This window comes from Lytechinus variegatus, chromosome 13 (assembly GCF_018143015.1).
Source record: "Lytechinus variegatus isolate NC3 chromosome 13, Lvar_3.0, whole genome shotgun sequence".
NCBI lineage: Eukaryota > Metazoa > Echinodermata > Echinoidea > Temnopleuroida > Toxopneustidae > Lytechinus > Lytechinus variegatus.
The window spans coordinates 24,138,035-24,161,706 of NC_054752.1; the positions used below are offsets into that span (position 1 = coordinate 24,138,035).

A 23,672-nucleotide genomic window follows, 5' to 3' on the forward strand; every position below is an offset into this window, starting at 1 on the left:
AATATTTCCACCTTACATTTCATGATCTTACCAAGCTCAGTTTATTTAACTGTAAGAAATCTAGATCTACGCTGACAGTGACATCCTTGGTATGACAAACTTTCTCATGATAAAAAAAAATCAGCGTTTCCTACTACTGCATTTATTTATCTTGAAACTGAACACTGATTTTATGCCAGCTGGGTAATACACAAAATAAACTGTAAATGGTTAAGACAGTAAAGGCAAGACATATCTTTAAGAAAAAATTAAAATTATTCCTCTTTTTTTTCAGAATAACCAGCCTCCTTCTGACGATTCTTGCAGAAATGCATGCTAATAAAAGGGTAACCAATCATGTGGTCGTAATAGTCAGGTGGTCTTTCTATACAGGTGTTTGCTATAAGAGGTTTGAATGCTCAAGATTACCTGTTTCACAAAGAAGTCCAGTGTAACCAGGGGCACACTGACAAACAAACTGAGTATATCCTTCCATGCAAGTTGCTTGATTTAGACAGGGGTTGCTTTCACATTCCATGCTGGCTTCTTCACAGTGAATCCCCCTGTAACAGCCAATCAAACAGATGAAATTGAAATTCCAATGGCAAGACATATTATATCCATTTCAAAGGACTGGGTTATTTTGGAGGTGCTGATGACAGGAGGTATGACCATGCTGCTATCAGTACGAACTTACAAGCAATTTGCTGCAGATGTAATAGTTTGCCACATCAATATATTGACATTGGTTACATGCTTTATGACTACTTCACTCTTAAAGCAAATATAATTTGAATAATGATATTCAACATTTACAGTACTTAATACTACGTTTCTACATGCTGCATAATATCATCCCGATTTTACAACAGCTCCTCTGATCATTATTTACCTCACCTCGATGGAGAGTGGCAAATGTAGATGAAATCTTTGCAAAAGGGTGTGAGTGCTGGATGGGAATTGAATTCTGGACCAAATAGTTCAAGGTCTGAAGGCTAATCCGCTGCACCACAACACTTCTATGTACATGTATTCTAACATATTTGTTTTTGTTTTTTTTACCTGAATCCAACAGTGCAGTTACAGATGTATCCACCAATGGCATCTTCACAAGAACCACGATTCATACAGGGATTTGAGCCGCATTCATCTATGTCAGTATCACAAACATGCCCTGTGTATCCTGCATAATAAGAAATGCCAATGAATTTATTAATTAAAAAGATAATTAATTCATATAACAACTTCAGGTCTGCGTAATATATGAAAATGAATAAATAATACTAGTAATAATAATGCTACTACTACTCCTACTACTAGTTATGATAATATCCTGATTTTTTACCATCCACATCAGAATATTTAAGTGTTTTACACAAATATTTTCACATAGACTATCACATTTTTGCTTGACTGTATACGATGTACGTACAATCTCTACTCCCTATGGGATATCATATAAAGGAGTAGTAAAGCAAATCAAGAATCTAACAAAATTGACATTAACCTTGTCATCAGATTATGGTTCAAATGCACATGATACAAGAACAATCTTCACTCCCTGAGTAATAATATATTGATAAGTAGTGAAGCTAATCAAAAATTCAACAGCATTGACATTTTTACCTGTGTCTACAGATTCTAGCTTGAATGCACACAATGTATGCACAATCTCCACTTCCTAGGGAGTATTGCAGCTATTATAAGTACAGCAAATTGCATATCCAGAAATATTAACAATGACGTCCTATTTTGTTCCCATTGAACACCTATATAATAAGGGTGCAAAAGTGTACATTGATGTCTTTCCAAAGTTCACAAGGCTAATATCAGATTAAACAACCTCATGATCACAAGTCAAAAATTAAAACTTGTTAGACCGCACTGCTCAAAAAAGATGACAAATACTTTATATTTTATATAATTCCCTGTTTTTTTTTATTTTTTCTTATCTTAAACATGTAAACTAATAAATAGCAACATACTATTAACTTACCATTTTTGCACACACATTGGAAGCCAGATACCTGATCAATGCAAGTAGCATCGTTCAAACATGGTTGCAACAAACACTCATCAATATTCATCTCACAGTACGTCCCGTTGTAACCTGGTGGGCACTGGCAGATGTAGCCAAGGACCTGGTGAACAAATGGACAAAATCACAACAGTGCATTCTCATCTGTAGGACAACCACATTGCTTCTCTGCTCACCGCTAATGATTGGAGGCATTCTGCTTCTAGGTTGATTCCTTTCTATCTTTCTTTACATTCGAACATCCAGTTTCATGGCTTACATCTACACAATCTTATATGTGTTCCTATATTTCTGTAGTATTCTAAAAAATATCTGTTTATTTTGTCAAAGAATGGTTGGATGAGCACTCAACAATATGCACGCCTATATTTTCAAATTTCATTTACTTTAATTACTCCTTGTTTGATTTATTGGTTTATTTCACTTTTTCAATTTTCACTATACAGATATACAAATTAATGAGAAAAAAAATGAACTTACAGTTGTAAATGGTAAATGGAGATACATATAAAAAATCATACCATTATTAAAATCAAATATGAATGATTGAGTGTATGTTTAAAAAGAACCTAAAAATATCAGCAAAAAAAAATCCCTGGAACAAAGGTCCCTGGAATTTGTTTTTAAACAAATGTTGATTTCAAAACAAATATCCATACAGCCAGGACCATCTTCATTAATTGTGGGCCATGTTCAATCTACCTGATCTATACAAGTAGCCCCATTCTCACAGCCATTGTTGACACAGTCATCGACATCAATCTCACATGTAGTGCCATTAAAGCCTTCCAGACATTCACACCTGAACCCAACATCATCCTCCAGACAGGAGCCTCCATTAGCACAGGGGTACGATGAGCAGGCAGGGGTCACCGGGAGCTGACACAGCAGACCAGTGTAACCCTGGGGACATCGGCAACGGAAGCCAGCCACTTCATCAACACAGGTGGCATTGTTTTCACACTCATTGCTAAAACAATCGTCCACATTGATCTGTTCATGAGGAAGGAGGGAGGCAATAAAACAGATAAATGAGTACAATCTTTACAAATTTTAGCAGCCTCTATTTGTTACATATGTTACTATTATGGGATGAAATATATTCAAATAATTATGTTTAACCCTAACCTTGGAATGTGCTTAGTACTTATCTCAAATTTTGTTTTGTACCCTGAAATTATCTTGCGACAATTCATAAGAACAATGCTAAAATGTCAAATAGTAATATCTCGATCACAATAATATCACTATGGAAGCTGTATATAGTACTCAATAGAATGTTTCAACGCACTGCGTACTATACACATTGCTTCAGCATGGCTACTCTGATTAGGCCTCTAATCATTCAATAAATTCCTACCTACTGGCTACTCAATTACTACACCTTGGTGGAGAGTGGCAAATGTAGAGAGATACCTTGCTAAAGGACACATGTTCTGCTGTGGGAGATGAACCCTGAACCTACAGGTTCAAAATCCAGAGACTTATAATCTGCGTCACAATACTTGTACAACCCCTATGAATAATCAGAAAATCCATTTACCTCGCAATTTGTTCCTTCAAACCCTACAGGACACTGACAGGTATATCCCCTTGGTCTGTCAGTACAAGTCCCATTATTCAGACATGGAGCACTACGGCACTCGTCCTGGTCTGTCTCACAGCGGATTCCAGTGAAGCCTTCATCACATTGGCAGGTGTAGCTATCAACATCATCCAGGCACGATCCTTGGATACAGGGGAAACTAGAACACTCATCTATGTTCACTTCACATGTGGGTCCAGTGAAACCTGATAGACAGGTGCAACTTTTGGAGAGAGATAGAGACAAAAAGAAAATTAGAATAGAAATATATTGTTATATAATTACAAAAATGTAAATTGAGGAAATTCATTATGACCCCTATATCTACTGGTTCAGTATGAAAGACATGCCCAATATTTTTTCGACAAGCACTATACAAAATTAATCAAGGGCAAATGCAAGTACAAAACAATACAAACAATCAAACAAAGAGGAAAAACACACAAAAAAAATTCTTACAGCCAACCAGAGCTCTGAAATGTTATGCCATTCCACATTTCAACTTTAATTTCCATTTGTTTGAGTCAGCATCATCAACATCATTATCATTATCAACCCAATGTAAACTTAGCTGACATTTGTGTGTCCTTGGATTGGTAATCGATGCTTGAACTATACTCACCTGAAACCAGTTTGGAGACTGAGGCAGATGCCATTATTCAAACAAGGTGCGTCCTGGCAGAAATCAATGGGAACATCACACACTTCGCCATGGTATCCATTGAAACAGTCACATGACCAAGAGTTAATCCCATCATGACATGTTCCATTAATGCAGGGACTGTGGAATAGAATATGGTGTGAGACTGCTATATCAAGAAATTATCCAATATGGCAAATGCATCCAAACAAAATGTGAATTCTTACATATCATTGATAATTGCATTATTATCATCATTTATTAGAGTACATTAAACTAAAGCAGTGGTACAAGCTTTTAACAACATTGGTGTTGGATGAAGGAAAATGCAACTTATGTAATATGGTTCATTGAGGTAAATAACTGAAATAAAGCAACTCACAAAAATATATGAAATATGAAATACTTTCTTGGGGAGAAATAAACAATTACAATTCTCACAGGATTATGAAACTGAAATGCAAATTATTCTTGGTCCTATCTTCCAAAAAAAAAGACTGTCTCACCTTGACAAACAATCATCAATGTTTTCTTCACAAGTAGGGCCAGAAAATCCAGATGCACATACACATGAAAAGTTCCCTATCAAATCCAGGCACGCTGATCCGTGAAAGCAGGGTGCGCTTGCACACTCATCAATGTCTATTTCACACTGGGACCCTGGTTACACATATCAAAGTAATGAACATGCATGACATATAAACATATTACTCACGTCCTCTAAAAATTAAATAAAAGTCATAAACAGATTGGAAAATCACATGAAGCACATGCATTTTGAATCTCCAGATATAATTCATCAAATATTGTAGGAAATATCATTCCTACTGCTATTTTTTTAAGATATGAAAGGTCACATTCTTTTCATAATTCCAAGATTTCAAGATTAAAACGAGAAAATAATTGCCTGTATTCCTGATTAGCACCGTTCAATGTTTTTATTTTCCCAACCCCATATTCAATCACTTTACTTTTATGAAAAAATATTTTATTTATACTTCAAGTAATATAGATTCATATAAAGGTATAAAGTCATATCTTCCAGAAAAAAATGTTGAAGAAACGTTACTCTGCTTTCATCTCGCTTACCTTGATACCCAGGAACACAGAGGCATGAGAAGGTCTCCTGATGGCTGATACAGCTACCTCCATTCAAACACTGATCGTCACCCTGACAGAAATCTACAGCATCTTGGCAAACCTCCCCGGTCCTACCAGGAGGGCACAGGCATTGGTAACCACCAACCTGGTCCAAACAAGTAGCATTGGGACCACAAGGCTTCTGGGTACACAGGTCGATACTCACATCACATGTTGGACCTATTATGAAAACAGAAATCCTAGCTAAGCTCTGCTGGAAATATAGAAGAATCTTCCTGTTCAAGTATTAGCCCTTGTTTTGTAAACATGTGCTCTTTGTCATCCAATATTGTCCTTGTTCTCCTCATATTACAACCTTTATCATTTCTTTGGTCATCATTCTCAAACTTTATTAGTATCATTAATGTCATCATTGTTATTGATCATTATTATTATTATTATTATGATTATCAACATTATTCTTGTGAATTGATATTAATATTATCATGCTATAATAAATAGCATCAGTAATATCAGTGCAATTATTTTTACTCTTGTTTAATTATTACTGTCAATATTTATTTTCCTTCTTAATATCATCATGCTTGTTGATTGCCAATTTTATTATGAAAAAAAAATCAACTAAAGTTCTAATGAAGTATAAGACAAATTGAAAAAAATTATGGTATTGAAAATAAGCTGGAAAAGGTGTGCCACATGGCTTGCACAGTGAGTTACTTGGAATTTTACTAGATTTACAAACCTGTAAATTCTTCAGTACAAGCGCAGGTAAATCCATCAACATCATCCATGCAGGTCGCTCCATTGGAGCAAGGAATGGATGCACAGTCGTCTCTATTGACCTCACAGTTGCGACCTATGAACCCTGGAAGGCATTCACACGTATAGAGATGAGAAGCACCCTCTATAGGTTGACATGATCCTCCATGAAGACAGGGTGCATCATCACATGCGTTTCTGTGTCTCTCACAGAGCTCTCCTGCGTAGCCTTCTTTGCAGAGGCACTCAAAGGTGTCATCCAGGTCAAAGCAGGTCCCATTGTTCATGCAGGGGTCACTCAAGCAAAGGTCAATATCTATTTGACACAGACGACCCTCATAACCTACATTTTGGGAATGAATAGAAAAATGCAAGGTGTGACTTCAAAAGTGTTCCACACATACCAAGCTTCAGACAACAGACCTGATGTGTCGTATGTCTGACAGGGACTGTTGCTCATCTCCTTAAATTTCCATCTCCCAGCCTGTACTCTAATACACTGCATACAATAATAAAGTGATAGACACATATGACGGGATTTACCAAAGCTAGTGAAGGACTTAAAGATTGATAATATAATGACGATAAGGATCTAATGAAATGGATGGCTGAAATCATGTGACTGTCAGCTATTCAAGCCAACAGGAAAATTTTACCATTGTTGGGTACTAATTACGAGGTCTATGACCGGTCATACTTTTAAGATAGGGATGGTTAATCAAATAACAAGGATCCACATCTTCATTTCATAAAAAAGATAATACACATCATTTTCCATGGGCATTAGAATAATTTTCCACACTTGCTACCTTTAATTAAAACAACAAAAACACCCACAGCTATGCCTCAGACATAACAGAACTGTTGTAAAAGTACCTCGTGTGTATAATTCTCACTAAAGCCCTCGATGACGTGCATCAATTATGGTATTATACTAACCAGATGTACACAAACACAGGAATCCGCTATATGTATCAAAACACAAACCACCATGGAAGCATGGCTGGTTGTAACATTCGTTGATGACTCTGCGATATTCACACTCGTAGTCAGGACCGTACTCTCCCTCCACCACTCGACATATATCGGCATGGGGGCAAGGGTTCGGTGAGCAGGGGTGACGCACCCATTGGCAATCATCACCATGATACCCCGGGGTGCACAGGCATTCATAGTGGGTCGGCGAGCTGAAGCATGTTGCGTTGTTCTGACATGGCAGAGACTGGCAGAGATCAAAGGGTTTTTCACATTCCACCCCTAAAACAAAATAAAGCATGATGATATCTATTTCATTATGGTCATGTAACAAAAAGATGCAAACCATTTTATGATTAGGTGTAAACTTGGAAAGCATATACAGAAAATTTGTGATCATTGTAATCTATCTCTTTAATTTACATCCCATGATCTTATTGTTATGATATGGGGGATGTGTCATACAGTGATTTGAAAATGTATGCATAATTGTATACTTGACTAGAATATTAAGTGGCAAATGAGAGACCACAAGTATTCTTTAATTTTTACAAAAGTAAGACTGCATTTTTCAAGTGTTATTTTGACCAAAAATACAACTTGCATTAAAATGCTTGTGAGCAATGGCACTACCAATTTAAACAGAATATGTATCAATCTGTCGATCTAAGCTGGGAGACTTAACAAATGACAGAGAATCATATCATGCAAAGCTACATGTATATTACAGCTTTTTATGAATTTCACTTAACCCTAACCCTTAATTCACTCAATAATTTCTCTGTAACTATTTGTCTTTATGGTTCTTGTATCAGAGTGCATCCTGGGACATTTTCATATTTATTGGAACACAGTAGTACACAATTGACTACTTTGATCAAATGAAAAAAAAAACACATTTTCCACTCTATACCGGTACAACACTAACCTGTATATCCAGGTAAACAAATACAAGAATAGCCATTGACACGATCAAGACATGTCCCACTGTGAAGACATGGTCTATAGAGGGCGCACTCATCGACATCAATCTCACAATTGCTGCCAGTGAAGCCTGGAGCGCATATGCATTGAAAGTTGCCTCGTAAGTCCACACAGGTCGCTCCATTCTGGCAAGGCTCAGATACACACTCATTAATATCTAAGAATGAAATACAATTCATTTGAATCTCAGTAGTATCAATAGGATGACATCAACTACTTTTCACACTAAGGTGATGTAACTTCACGAAAAATCACACTAATGATTTTGTTGCTGATTGCATGTTTGTAGTTTGTAAACAACATTTCTTCATTCTTTTCTTAAACCTGACTTGATCTTACCATTGTATTATGTACTAGTGTATACAAGCAAAAAATATCATCATCATGTGTTCACACAAGCATGCATATTTATCAAGCTAAGCTTATTTTCTGACCTACAATTGGGGCATTTTGGAGCTATTAACCCCCACCCCCAAAATAATAATAGTAATAATGACAATGAAAATCACAATGATAATAAAAATAACAGAAAAGTAATAATAATAAACACAAAGGGTAAATACATTAATTCCCAAATCTGTAATTATAAATAAATTTTGGAAAACAACAATAATAACTAGAATTTAATTTGTCATGCAGACGAATTAGGTGGTCTGTCTTTATTCTCGGAATCATGATTACTATTACCATGTTCATGCATATCAATATGATCTTCATGATGACAACGGAATGCTCATTATGGATGGAATACTTGTGAAAGACGGGAGATGATAAAGCACTGTGAAAAGGGTCTCTTTGATGTACGACAATACATGTGATATGAAAGTAATAAAAATCTGTTTTATCTTGCTGAATTTTAACTTTTATACCATTAAATTATCATGAAGGATCATGTACGAGCAGGTAAAAAGAAAAAAAATGGAAAAAAAATCTTGTTTACCCCAGGACTCGAACCTACGCCCTTCAGAAAGCAAGTCAAATGCGTTATCCATTGAGCCACGATATTCCCCATAGAGAATACACGTAAGCAATTTTGAGAATTACAAATCCAATTTTGCAAGTGAAAAACGGGCATGATACCGGCATCTGATCAAAAAATGAAGAGCACACTTCCAAAAGCTCAGAATCTCAGCTACAACATACTAACAGCTCAGGGAAAACTGACAAGAAACAATGGAGATATGGCTCACGAAATAGAGGAATGTCGAATCTAGTTTTGACAAAAAGTCAATTCCCATAGACATTACACACAAAATAAGGAAAAATGACATGCCTCTTTTCATCGCTGTTTTACGCAATGATGCATTTCTCAAAACGAAAATTCATGTCAACTGACAAGAAAGAGTACATTCTAATCTACTGCTTATCAAAATCTGGGCGAAAAACGATCTATGTTCGAGAAGTTACAACCAAATTCGCATAAATTTGATGTCATTTTTGAAAAAATGAAATTTTTAGTTTAGGCGCCATCTTGATGACGTCATGATATAATTTAGGGACATTGATGACATGAAATCAAATCTACAACTCATACTCTATCGATATATGAAAAAAAAATTGGGGGTCAATGGACTATTTAAATAGCTACAGTGAATTTTCGATAGGCATATTTTTGCCCATATATGGCCTATAGTGAGAGCTCGCGCGCACACGTGCTGCAAACTTCAACGGGTGTTAATTTCGTCATAAATGGTCGTAGAAGGTTGATCAAGGTATCAAGGTATCAAATTGTTCAGAATTTTATCATCAATGCAAAGATGTAAAAAAAAAACAGTGTTTCTGCGTTGCGTTAAGGCGTTACGCACAAAATTTTAAAATGCTTAAAATGACCTGAAACGTACTCTACTTTGGTCAAAAAGTGATTTTGGGCATTTTGAAATTTTGACGCGCGCGTACGCGTGCGTCGTGACCTCCAGGTGAGCTTTGATGACATGACCTGATGACCCTTGACCTGAAGTTGATGTGATTGTAATTTGATTGATTTTTGATAATTGATAATGGAGATATGATTGATAATGTGATTTTACAAAATGGCGCCTAGATGACGTCATCATGACCTGATGACCTTGAAAAGCTTATTTTGACGTGTCCATGACAGATCCTATAGATGACATGAAATTCAATTAAATTGACCAAGTCCATTTTGAGATAACTTGGCGACAAGAAAATCCGTAAAAATAAATAAATAAATAAAAATAAGAAAATTCTGACGAAATTAAGAGGTGATCTGTCAAAGACAGACCACCTAATAAATAACAATTATTTTGGACAAAATATAAGAATCTGAACATTTGCAAGTGGTGGCGTGCTAGTGCATTTCCAGCAAGAACCAAAAATATACTCTACTGTACAAAAGTATTATAAGTGTGAGAAGTATGAAATATTGACCGAATTTAGAAACAAATCAAAACCATATTTATGTTACATATTTCATATACACTTAAAACAGATTTAGTTAGTTTTATCAAACAATCATGATTTATTTTTACTTCTTACCTGTGCATTCCTGCACCGATAGTGCTCCAGTGTTATTGGTTGAAAGATGTCCAGGGCAAAGGTCACAGGATGTCCGTTGCACTTGATTTTGATACGAACCCAACGGACATAGATCGCAAGGAACAAAACCAGACGGAGAGAAGGAGCCAGGCTGACATGGCTCTGTAAGGTGAAAGTGGAAAAATATACAGTACCATTCAAGATAATTGCATCATCAAAACCTTTTTTTTATTATCTGTAATTCTCCAAACTAGCAAGATTGATACCCTTATCTAATCATTAAAACTTTCGCCAATTGTTTAGCATGAGGTAATTTGATTATTAATTAACACTCATTAACACTCATGCCTATTTCTTTACTAGGTAATGTACACTAACTGAACTTTTGACAGTGTAAAGAAAAAGAATTACTATTTTTTCAGATAATCAAATTTCGTTATTATTGCTTTCTGATAAGACCCCAGCTCGCACTTGGACCTTGCACCCACAACTGCTACGGCACTGGGGTTTCTTCTGTTCGTGCACCTCTACTTGGACCTCTCTCCCTTCACGATGCACCCAATACTGACACCTACAAGAAGAGACTCAAGATGCACATTTTCAAGACCCAGCACAAAAAAGTTATGTTTTTAATTTTGTTTTCTTAATTGTCATTCTGTAGATTATTCATTTATTATACAATTTTATTTGAATATTTCTTTTATGTACACAGCACTTTGAAACCTTTGTGTAAAGTGCTTCATAAATATCAATTATCATTATCATGATGATTATTATCATTTTGAATACCACATTTTTGCGTAGGTTTTATTCCCTGTGACTTATTGTTAGTTTTGGGGTGGCTTGTCACATTTTGACTTACCTATGCATTGTTGAATATGATTGCTGCCGCTAGCCATTGTGTTTGTTCCATTAGGGCACTGAAGGCATGAGGTGCTGAGGGTTTCAGGTTGGTAAGTTCCAATAGGACAAAGCTCACAGGGGGCTACACCAGTAGGTGAGAAGTGACCTGCATCACATATATCTGCAGATGTGAAATTATAATGATGATGATAATAATGATAAATATAAGAATAAAAATATTGTCATTACCGAACTTTGTACACTAACAGGTACCAATAGTATTGTTCATGTCAGGGCAATACCATAAAACATGTACGTCTGGCTCCCTATAAGTAAGACTTTGTCTCTTTTTTTCTAGTTTATATAATTAGTTGTAATGCTCTCAAACTATCATTACTTGGCCAGTTTCTGAAGTAAGAATAGAGAAAACAATGAAGTCTGCACATATAGAAGGTTGGTTATTATAGGAAATTGTGCATTAGTTCTTTGTACAACTGATGTTGTTTTATTCTCTTTTTTATCTTTTATTTTGTTTCTTTGCTACTTGTCACTTGCTGCATCTATACATAACAATTACCTTAAGGGCAAAGTTACTTTGGGTGTGTGCATTTAACCTTCTCCTGGCCTTTTAGTGTATTCCTGTATTGAAATCATTTATCTTTTAATTTCTTATATATCATTATAATGTGCCCACTATACTTTCTCACTTTTGTTGGTTTTGTTGATGTTGTAACAATATTTTTTTGTTGTCTCTTTGTCTGTACATGATTCGGTTATCAGTTTGCTTCTTAGTGAAATATGAAATAAATGCTGAATTGAATTGCATTGACATTACTTTATTCTACTTTTCTACTCACCCAAGCACTGAGTATGATTAGTAGATGCATCCTCCTCTGTCCATTGTCCCTCTTCGCATGGGATACACGATGACTGTGCTTCAGAGTCTTGATAGGTTCCTCTAGGACAGGCCTGGCAAATCCTGGTCACATTGTCAAAGAATGTCCCCACTATGCAAGGAACTGGAGAAAAAGGATATGGAATTTGTCTATGTCAAACCTGAAAGACAGAGGACACATTGAATGTTCCCACAATGGAAGATACTGAAAGACAAGAATTAATCTTGGAAAAGCCTGACAATTCCTGGTCACAGTGTTGAAGAATGCCATCATAATACAAGGAACTGAAAGACAAGTTAAGGATTCATCTAGTTAGAGCTTGACAAACCCTGTTCACATCATCAATAAATGTACCCACGATGCACGAAACTGAAAGACAGGATATTGATTCATCAATGACAGGTTTGAAAAACCCTGGAATTTAATAGTCAGTGTATTAATTGAAGAATAATGATACTGGAGTTTCAAAATTTCATACCACATTGCAAATCTTCATTGTCGGCAGTGAATCCATCATCGCACATAACTTCTGCATAGTCGTACGTCAATGAATCCACATCCAGGATGATGTCTGCTCCAGGAACATCTGTGATGTCGGGGAAGGTACCGTCCAAGATCTGGTCATAGATGATATCATTCATAGATATCATAATGTCCTCAGCATCTGTGGCAGCAGCGAAGTTATCAAGGCTTGGGTCTTGATTGATGTTAACCTCAAAGTCCCACTCTACGGAAACCACAAATGGGCTGGCCACTTGTCGTTTCAGGCGATGTTCAGTCCTCCTGTCCATTTGCAAGACCATGTCTGTTTCCTCTTTGCTTCTAAGGATAGCCCGTCGTCGAGGAATCTCTCTGCGACCTCTTCGGCTAGCCTCAATATTTGGTCCACATGTAACCCTGACATTATCTGCAGTGCACTGGTCTGACTGGGTGCAGATATCACTGAAGTCTGTTCCCTGGAGGATTGCTAGGAAGGATTCGGCGATTTGATTCAGAGTTTCCTGCGTGCCACAATCTCCAGAGAAGTACAGAAGTTCATTGGGAAGGTTGCATCGGCCCGGTCTCTTGATTGCTATAAGGAGTGGAAGCAAATGTTTATGACATATGATTATAACAAGATACTAGAGTACTAATAAAATCACAGAACAGGACAACTAAAAAAGAATTCAAAAAATGACAACAAATATCTTGAAAGTGAAATAAAAGCAATAAAGAATTATAGCCATAGCATAGCATGTGGCAAAATCAAAATAGACAGGAAGGATAATGTAAAGTATTAAATGATTTGGTGATTTTAAATTTAACAGCATTTGGGTCTACAGCTTGTAGGAAAATATGTCTGAGGGAAGTGTAGAACTACACCAAGAGTAGGAACCAGAATCAGCTGGATAGAGAATTTCAAGAACTGGAATGGACTATAACTGCAACAGTGTAAGCGAATGTCAGAAGATAGATTTAATAAGAAAAGGTGATGGTGGCATTATCCTCCAAACAAGAAAAAATTGAATTATATAGGCAACAACCAGCATCATGTGCCTCCTACAGAAACCTCAAAGTGTCTTTGAATTGCTGTTCCTGACAGGGCTCGACATTAGCAGCAGCCTGGTGGCCCGGGGCAACCTAAATTGAAAGTCGGACCACCAAAATTCTATAAAAGCCCACACTTGGTGGCCCAGACGGGATACTAACGTTTGGATAAATTGTAATGTTTTCTATTGTTTAAGGGCCACCAAATTTGCTTTGCTGGCCACCAAAACTGTGAAATTGATGATTTTGGTGGACCAATTGGGCCACCAAGAAAAAAGTTAGTGTGGAGCCTTGCCTAACATCTCATCATTGGCATTATAAGCTGGACTCCAGAAAGAAATCTTCTTCCCATTGTTTTCTTTATGAAAAAAAAATAAAATCGGTGATGAAAAGATGCTTGTGTTATTCATAGGGGAAAACTTCAAACTTCTGGTAAGGTACTTTCTAATACTCACCTGAACAATCTGGTACATAGGCATGAGGACTCCAGAGCCCACTGCCTCCGCAGACGTAATGTTCAGGGGGCTTGCGGGATGATGGAAGTCTTGGGATGTCAAAGTTATTGTTACAGAAGATGCTGCAGAACCTTCCATACGCCCACTGGTCACAGGAAATCGCTCCGTTCCCAGGGGCTCTCAGGTCATTGCACGTAACAGCTGAAAATGCAAAGTTGGTGTTATACTGTGGTATGCATAGGCTGCAGAGAAACTAATTTTTTGAAGGACTTTTTTAAAAATAAATGCATTCATCTTGATAATCTTTTCTAAAACTCAACAAAGGTTATTTGTATTGTGTTTGTTTATTTTTTCCAAAATATTTAATTTATCATATAAACTAGGATACTAACCTACCTTTGGACTATATTTCAATTTTTCATGTGATGTTTGATTTGCTTTTAATCAGAAATTGAATTAGAATCTAGATCTAAATATTGATTGTTTGATGGAAAAATACCTCAATCTGCAACTTACGTTTCACTTCAACAGAAAATTCACATCCAACAGTTTTTCCATTGTCTGTGTTTGAGGCTAGATAGCTAACAACATGTTCTCCCCAGGGAAATGTTGCCATGTGGTTTTCATGGTTACTGGTGATGAGCAGGTCATCGCCGGTGACCTCCTCAAAGATTGGTGCTTCCCAGGTGACTTCGGTCAAGACCTCACTGGTGTTGACATGGATATCATCAGGACAGAAGACTACTACTGGAGGGATCTCATCTGAAACAGACAATAGATTCACCTGGTATCAGCTTACTTGGGAGCTATCATTTATGAAAAACGTTGAAAATATCTGAAATAGAAACTTCTTTAAGGGGAGCAAACTTGATGTAAAGGTTTCATCAGGAAATTAATTGGCCACGCCTATCTTACTAGCAATTGCAACTTTCAAGCCAGGTAACATAAGATAATGATACTACAATCTCAACATGGCAAAATTAGAATATGCATTCATTACCTTGAACATACACAGAGAACGAACACACCACAGAGTTTCCCGATGAATCTATAAATGTATAGCTAGCCACAGCATCTTCTGTGAAGTTATAGGGGGATGTCAAATTTTCTGGGACAGTCATCACTGAAAGAACTTCATCGGTGTTGTCCTGTGCTCTGGGCAGGTCGAAGGTTATTTCCACGCCCCAGATTTCAGTACGAATGACAGAAATCGGTCCGGGACAGAATGTGAGTGTTGGAGCTACTTTATCTGGATGATAACGAGAGTAAGAGAAAACATTTATTTTAATATTTAGTGCTCTTTTGTCCTGCCTTGTCTAGCCGTAGTATATGGTTGTATGGTTTAAGTAATTGTGGCAACATTTATGCTAAATTTATATTCACTGAGGAAAGCAGATTTACCTCCATTTTTTTATAGTTTTCAACCTCTACGAAAGTTTTTATATAGAATACCTATATGTAATTCCACACATGAGCTTCTAATAAGACAAAAGAGCGAATGTGAATCAATTTGATTCTGAACCCAGAGTGGATGACAAGGCCAACATTTCTTAAGAAAGGGATTATAAAAACGCTTTTCTTTACTGACTGAAATATCTTTAGCTTGTCCACTACAATATTTCTTTAAAATATCAAGCATCTAAATTTAATGTATCTTATTCTGCCAGCCATACCAATACATGTGACTTCAATTTCTGAGACATTTGCATCCCACTCTCCATCTGCACCACAAGAAACAGAGTGAACAGCGCCCTCTAACGTAAGTCCATTGCGGCAAAAGAAGGTACACTCCGTCCCATAATAGAGTTTCTCTATATCCGTGCATGTAGCAGGGTATACACTGATGTTGAGTGGTAGGTCCAGGGGATCGCATCCAACAACTAACAAGAGAGAGAGAGAAAAAACGTTTTGATAAGGAAAGCAACAATAGCAGGAGAGAAAGATTTACAAGGGTAAAAGAACAAGTCCATTGAATCATTAATAAAATTTCAATGTAGAGTGCTTCATCAACATTTTGTCATCTAACAAGTTGCCTCATCTGATTTCCTGGATTTTAATTTGCTGAGAAATTTATGGTAATTGTCAGATAAGACAGAACTTGCCTGATAAAACATTGTGCTTAATTCATTTTGGACTAACAGTTAATCTGAACTGCTTGCAGAGAATGGTAATGTAAAATTGGAGGCTGGGCAGAAACACCCAAGTTTCTTTATTATATACCTATCAAGAGTGAGACTCAAACTATGATTAAGTGCATTGTAGAGTTTTGACCTGTCACTTTTACAATTTGACCAAAAATACCTGACAGCAAAATTGAGTGTTCTAATGGCATCATGCCGGCCTCCTCTTCACAATGTATTTTTGCAATATCCTAGCTAGGGTTCTTGCCAATTTGAGAATCGCGGGGCTTAATTGCCAAATTAATCCATCATTGCACAGGTTCAAATCCAAGCACACATCTTCAACTCTCCTTTGAAAATTCTTTCCCTCTCCACCACCCTGCCTGTGGCACGGGCACAAGCTGCTGGATACCTACTATCACAATAGGGTGCCGTTTCTCTCTGCCAGTGCATCCGCTGTCCTGTGTAGTTGCACTGTGTCAGGCTCGGTCCTACGAGGGAGTATCCAAGAGCGCATTCTACCTCACACTCACTTCCCCAAACATTGTCACACGATCCAACGATATTACCAAAGACAGGTGGATGGAGAGGCTGACATCTCCTCACTGGAAGTCAAATAAATAAGAAAAATAAATGATATATATGTAGAATCAAGCTCTCTAAAAGTTTTTGAAATAGTGTATGGTAATCCTGATACATTGCTCAACTTAGTATATAATAAATGGCTTCTATAACCAAAGACGCTTGGTGGAGGGTTAGATATCTTCTCACAAGTCAAATTGATACCACATGAAATGATCTAGATAATACATTTGTTGGATCAAGCCCTCTAAAAGCTTTCAGAAACAGTGTATGGTAATCCTGAAATCTTGCTCAACTTTGTAGATAATTAATTGCTTCTATATCCAAAGATGCTTGGTGGATGTGTAGATATCTGCTTACAAGTTAAAATGATAACAAAAGAAAAAAATATATATTGGTAGAATCAATCCCTCTAAAAGCTTTCAGAAACAGTGTATGGTAATCCTGAAATCTTGCTCAACTTTGTAGATAATTAATTGCTTCTATATCCAAAGATGCTTGGTGGATGTGTAGATATCTGCTTACAAGTTAAAATGATAACAAAAGAAAAAAATATATATTGGTAGAATCAAGCCCTCTAAATGCTTTCACTCGGTGTATGGCAATCCGCAATCATTGCTCGACTTCGCATGTAACTGATGGCTTCTATTCCATCTCGAAAGTTCAGTTATTAGTGATTAAATATCAGGAAGATACACAATACTATAAAAATACTTTCTTTGTAGACAAATCAGGTCCTATATTGTTTTCAGACAAAGTATGGCAAACCCTTCTCAATGTCCAACTATACTATAAGTCAAGTTAGTCAATGACTATTCCATCATGCAAAAGTTTGGGAATTAAGTTATTATATATTAAGAAGAGATACAGTATAACTATTGAATTGAATTTGAAGTTAATAAATTCAATACATTTGGCAAAACAACATCGAAATAATTTACAATCACAAAGATTGCACAGTAATGAGCCAGCACCTAATGATATGAGCTTAAGTTTGTGGACGAGGCCCAATGGGAATACATACTAAAATGTATGATTAATAATAAAATAAGGAAGTATGTTTACACAGTGATATACAGTGTTATTGGTTATTGCTACGGGTTTCAATACATACACCAGCAAGCACACACAATAAACATAAATAAAAATCATTTGATCAGACACAAATTTTCCTACTTTCTCACTTAATTCATTCCTTTGATTCAATCTACTAACCTCTGACAGAGACCTCAAAGTTGCAGGTCTGGGTGTTTCCTTGGGCGTCTGAAGCAGTACACGTCACGGCATAGTCCCCTTCAGGCTTCAATCCTTGTTCCATGTTACACACAATATCGACGGCAGCGGTGGGATCGTTATCAGTGGCCTGGACATTCCAGGTGACATCGGCAAGCAGTTCTCCTTGGGGAGCGTACACAATGAAGTCATTGGGGCAGGTGGTGAACACTGGCTCTTCAATATCTGAAAAGGAATCAATTGAATGTAAAAACTATTAAATTGGAAGCTCATGAATGAATACATCTTTCATAACATTTTTCATGATTATAACTCTTAGAAGTGCCATTTAAATTTCTTTTGTCCATATACTACCATCATTTTCCTAAAGAGATATCGGACAGTCTTTTCAAACATGAACTTCAACTTCTCCTGATGCTATCGCTTCTACATATAGTAATTCAAATAATAATTCTGGGAATATCAATGAAAACAATGATAATTATGATGACAGTCATGAAAATAATAATAATGACAATAATAATGATAAAAATGTCACTATTAATTATAACAATCATAATAATAATAATAAACAGTAATAATGATAATAAATATAACAATATTGATAACTGCAGTATCAGGATAAGATTGAACAATACTGACCTACACATGATGCTTTAGTGATGTTCCTGGACCAGAACCCCGTACCCAGGCAGACAGTGTCAGTCAGGATCCTTGGCTGGATCTGGAAACCTGGTGTGTTACATCGTAGCAGGCACGTCTCCCCAAACCTTGGGTCTGTCTGGCAGTCTGGAGGTGTGATGGTTGCTCCATCGACCACCTCTAGAGGAGAACAAGCGATGGCTGACAAAAAGAAAATTTCAATTTCAAAAAAATAATAACTGGCGTTTATACAGCACTTTATCAATCTACGACTGTTCAAAGGACTTCACAATTATTATTACCCGGTCACTGGATTCATAGCATTTCAAGCAGCCTGTTAGGCACAAACTTGCTTAACCAACCACAATGACGGTTGCTTCCTACCGGTACCCAATTAGCACCTGGGTGAGAGTATCAATGAGTAGAATGACACCTTGCCAGAGGGCGCTAGGCCATGGTGGGATTTGAACACACAAATATGGTTCATCCTTGTACATGCAGTTGAAGCACACAATGAGTTCATAAGGAAGTATTTAAAATCAAGGTTAATTGCCATCAAATCATCATAGATCTAGATCTAAACCATTTGCATATACCTAAATCTGAAATCATGAAATCTACTGCTGTAAATGATCACACTGAACATCATCAACACAGATGGGAGACAGTGTATTTTATTGATAATTGGCATATATCTTGTTTTTAATGATGAACAGTCATTTGGTAAGTTTATTGTATTCTCAGATACTAACTTTTATATGGCATTTCTTAATTTTTATTTCTCGTTTCATCTTAGTGCATAGAGAATTGCTTTACTTGGTGTAATTTGCTAATAAAGAATTGGACATATTATTATTGCTAACATTATCATCAAGTTATTACATATATTACAATAACTTTTATCATCATTATTACTTATTATAATATCCCATCCATATGTTTTATACTTTATTTCAAGAACAGATTCAGTTCCCAAATTGATTTGCAAACTTTATCTTCTTACTCACAAAATATCAAAGTGAGCGTTAGATCCCTTTCCCAATTGCCCTTAGACCCTAAGAACTCAGTCTCTGGATATGGCAAGGGTGCAAACAATTTTTTTTTACATATTCAAATTGCCAACATGAAGTCTAACATTGAATTCTACCACTATACTATCTTAAAATTAAGCCTACTTGAGTCAAAAGTTTTTGAGGGGGTTGAACATTGCATACTTCTTGTCTTGAAAGAGTAAGCAAGCAAAAATGTTGACCTTTCTCAAAAGAAAATTTAAATATTAAAAGAATTATTCCATAGTTTACCCTCTTCCCTTGCGTTTCTTTACTAAAGTTATTTTCTATTTTCCCTAGGCTTATTTTTTGGTAATGGAAATTTGGGGGCACCCTCCATTATTCTTTAATGCCTTCCTTAATGCGCCATAAGCATCTTTTCATGGTGGATACTGGTGCAATACAAATGTCCATATCATCATTGTTATTATTTAATGATATACATGTATTGTTATAATGTAAGATGTAATGCAAGTTTATGGAAAAAAAACATGAGGCTAAAAAAACCTTCACAACTGAAGTCAGAACCACTCCACATCCCATCTGCTTGGCAGCGCTTCTGATGATCTCCAATGCCTCGGAAGCCATAAGGACAGTAGAAGGTACAAAGAGTTCCAAAGGTCTCTTCTTCAGGTGGCTGAAGGTGACATCCTGACCTGACTGCTAGTGCTGGGGTCGGCAGGGATGCACAGGTCCTCGCTATAAGAGCAATTGACACAAAGAAATAATGAGATGTACTCTATGGAATGGTCGATTACATTCACTTTCATTGTCTTTTACAAAAATTTCTATCAGAATCATAAGGAGATTTCAGATTTATTGTTGACCATTTGGTTTCGGGTCAATGTTAAATGCAGAATAGCAACAAACATGAAACGAAGACGACCCTGGGACAAATTTCCCCAGGCGTTTGAGCTACATGTAGGGAAGGCAAGCTGAATAATATTTCTGACACCAGCATCAACAAAACGTGAAATCACCATGCATTCTCAATTGTATACATGTATCTTACGTCTACATGAAGGCTGTTCCCCATCCCAAGATGCTGGAGCCTGGCCCTCAGTCAGTTCACAGGTTCGAGTTGGCGGACCATCAAGCTCGTACCCTTGATTGCATGTGTAAGAACATTCTGAGCCATATATAGGATCTGTACAGTTGACAAGCGAACCTCTGGCAGGTGCATGGGGTCGAGGGCATCGGAAAACTTGATGAAAAAGGGAATTAAACAGAAAGTTGTTTACTTAAAATTTAAAAGTGAATCTTAGTGCAATGTCTACAACTGTTACACTATAAATTCAAATAAAGAATACTAATGGTGCATTTGACAGAATTTGATATCTGACTGGCTATAAGACGATAACAATAAACACTGAGGGCTTAGTCCCAGTTATTTATATAAGGAGAAAATACTAAAATACAGATACATAGCAGTAAGGTGAGATTAACAGTTATCTTTAAAGAGCTCATCAGTTTTTCACAAGATTTGTCCATTTTATTGTATTTGGTTTTGTCGTCTGCTCATCCTTGTGTTTTTTTATATTAAGTGCAAGTTCGGAAAATTTTGAGGTGTTTACCCAATGCTCTTTTTTATATCACTGTCATGAAGAACAAAAAAAAAATCAACATTTATTTTTTAAATCTCACCATTAACGTTGACTTCTATCTGACAGCGTGCTGCATTTCCGCTTTGATCAGTAGCGATGTAGGCACTCATTGAAGCGCCTTCAGAAAAAGTAGCATTGGGTCCTGGTAGACCTGTGACTCTGGGTAAAAGAGTTTACTTCTTTGTTTTATTTCCATCATGGAAGAATATAATATCATACAAACATATGAACCTGTATTCTTGAAACAGGTTTCAATTGCACGATGGCACGAAATCACGGACTATGCAGATTTCTGTTTGTAATTACACTTATTTTATTGTGTACACTAAGAAAATCAAATTGCATGCGTTTGGCAAAAGGCACTAAAAGGGAAGCCCAACAAAATGAGTAATCTGCATTATACCTATATACAGTACTGTTTTATGAAATTTTATTCAAGCCAACTATCTGTAACTATTCACAAAATGTTAAAACCGCTGTTTTCAACTCGCCATATGACCACTGTAGAGCAAATGTAACTGAGGTGTAAACCATTGTTTTGTACCATGATTGAACTGAGAATACAGGCAATTAAGCATACTGCAAAACATAATTGTGATAAAAGAAATGTTTTTGAAAAAATAGAATAGTATATCAACATCAATTTAAGGATATTTCAAATCAAACTATAAGAAGATAAGAAATGATCGGATAGCTTATGATAAACCACACCAATACAAAAATTATATGCATATTAGACCAAACTTTCTATAATAATATCAAAGGTTCTTACTTGAATGAGTGATACAAATATTTTGTCAAAACACCAAAGTTACAGGAATAAGAGATTGTCAACATAAATATAATTGTTGCAGAAGATTCATATATCATTACAGCTATAACCTAATATTTATATTCAATTTTTAACACAAGATAAGTTGCATAATTAGAAATATATAATTTAAATGATGTTAATGGAAAGGAATGCTGAAAAAAAACTTTTGATTGTCCATATGCCCTTATCAGTGGAGTTGTGCCACTTTATTAAACAACTAATAAAATTTCACAAAAGAATTGCAAGAGAACTGTAACTGACCTAGAAGACCTTAAGTGAATTGAATTAAATTGATTTTTCAAAAACAAAATCTCACTTCCAAATATATCTACATCTCATAAAAGACAGTTGCTGGTATTAATTGGAGCTAACATCATAGCAACATGCTAATTGAGATTGGCCAAAGAAAAAAAAGTATGTCATTGCCTTAGTTTAACACAACTAAATCTCAATAATTGTAGATCAGTCTTAGTACTTGTTTCAGGTAAAATAATCCTTTTTAAAGGAACTTATTCATAATATTCACAGACATTAAAGATATAGTCTTTATTTAAAAATTACAATGATTGATCATACTTTTGTCTTAATGAGAGGTTATTCCCATTGTCCAGTTGTTCTTTTAACTTACTTTTTCACTGTAACATTCCCAGAATTATCTGAAGCAGTTGGAATAGTAAACTCGACTGTTGTATGAATTGATCCTCTGTCTGCATTGACATTGATATACCTTGGACAGGGTTCATCAAACGTAGGCTCCTGATGATCTGAATTAGATACAAACATAAAATATATATACAGTGTGAACGGTCCTTGAAATGGTTGATTTATCCCACTGAGAGATTTATTCGCATATGGCATGCATTCAGACTCTCCTAAAAGAAACTTATGTTGATTGAATCAGTTAGCTGCACACATAAAACAAATCTAGAGGGAATGAAACTTAAACTGGTTGATTAGTCCCATAAATGGATTCATTTGCATATTTAATGCATTCAGTGAATCATAAACACTAACTAATGTTTGTAATGACTGATTTGAAACTAGTAGATCTATAGTAGATGTGAACACAGTATTTGAAATGATGTGATCAATAAGTGAACCGAGTGTGAAGTGGTGGAAGCTAAGGGTCATATTCACTTGGTCTCCAAGATCTACATGGTCTACTTCTCACTGATATCCAATCTATATTGCTCAAGTGCCAAACTTGACAATAATCTGGAGCAGAGATGCCAACTTTTGAAAATCAGAATTAGGGAGGATTTGCAGCCGACACCAAAAGTGCACGTAGCGCTCGACCCTTGCGGCTGAGGTCCAGGGCCCGCCTTAGGGCCCTGGAAGCTCTGGGTTTCT

The 23,672-nt window shown here is 36.2% G+C and overlaps 1 protein-coding gene across 1 annotated transcript in view; it reads right to left on the reverse strand.

Annotated features, from left to right (window-relative positions):
- The window catches only part of LOC121426085 (sushi, von Willebrand factor type A, EGF and pentraxin domain-containing protein 1-like), a 63,191-nt gene that overhangs the window by 11,865 nt on the left and 27,654 nt on the right, over positions 1 to 23,672 (reverse strand). Inside the window, exons 18-43 of the mRNA XM_041622232.1 lie at positions 22,951 to 23,086; positions 21,549 to 21,667; positions 20,917 to 21,108; positions 20,412 to 20,603; positions 18,856 to 19,056; positions 18,196 to 18,438; positions 16,815 to 17,003; positions 15,952 to 16,158; positions 15,279 to 15,527; positions 14,795 to 15,040; positions 14,279 to 14,479; positions 12,775 to 13,368; positions 12,258 to 12,419; positions 11,420 to 11,581; positions 10,558 to 10,719; positions 8,006 to 8,218; positions 7,042 to 7,359; positions 6,086 to 6,445; positions 5,332 to 5,562; positions 4,749 to 4,902; positions 4,225 to 4,383; positions 3,561 to 3,825; positions 2,720 to 3,010; positions 1,976 to 2,120; positions 1,042 to 1,162; positions 409 to 542 (exon numbers count right to left, since the gene is read on the reverse strand). Coding sequence (XP_041478166.1) covers positions 409 to 542; positions 1,042 to 1,162; positions 1,976 to 2,120; positions 2,720 to 3,010; positions 3,561 to 3,825; positions 4,225 to 4,383; positions 4,749 to 4,902; positions 5,332 to 5,562; positions 6,086 to 6,445; positions 7,042 to 7,359; positions 8,006 to 8,218; positions 10,558 to 10,719; positions 11,420 to 11,581; positions 12,258 to 12,419; positions 12,775 to 13,368; positions 14,279 to 14,479; positions 14,795 to 15,040; positions 15,279 to 15,527; positions 15,952 to 16,158; positions 16,815 to 17,003; positions 18,196 to 18,438; positions 18,856 to 19,056; positions 20,412 to 20,603; positions 20,917 to 21,108; positions 21,549 to 21,667; positions 22,951 to 23,086 — 5,646 coding nt within the window. The remainder of the gene's footprint in view (positions 1 to 408; positions 543 to 1,041; positions 1,163 to 1,975; positions 2,121 to 2,719; positions 3,011 to 3,560; positions 3,826 to 4,224; positions 4,384 to 4,748; positions 4,903 to 5,331; positions 5,563 to 6,085; positions 6,446 to 7,041; positions 7,360 to 8,005; positions 8,219 to 10,557; positions 10,720 to 11,419; positions 11,582 to 12,257; positions 12,420 to 12,774; positions 13,369 to 14,278; positions 14,480 to 14,794; positions 15,041 to 15,278; positions 15,528 to 15,951; positions 16,159 to 16,814; positions 17,004 to 18,195; positions 18,439 to 18,855; positions 19,057 to 20,411; positions 20,604 to 20,916; positions 21,109 to 21,548; positions 21,668 to 22,950; positions 23,087 to 23,672) is intronic.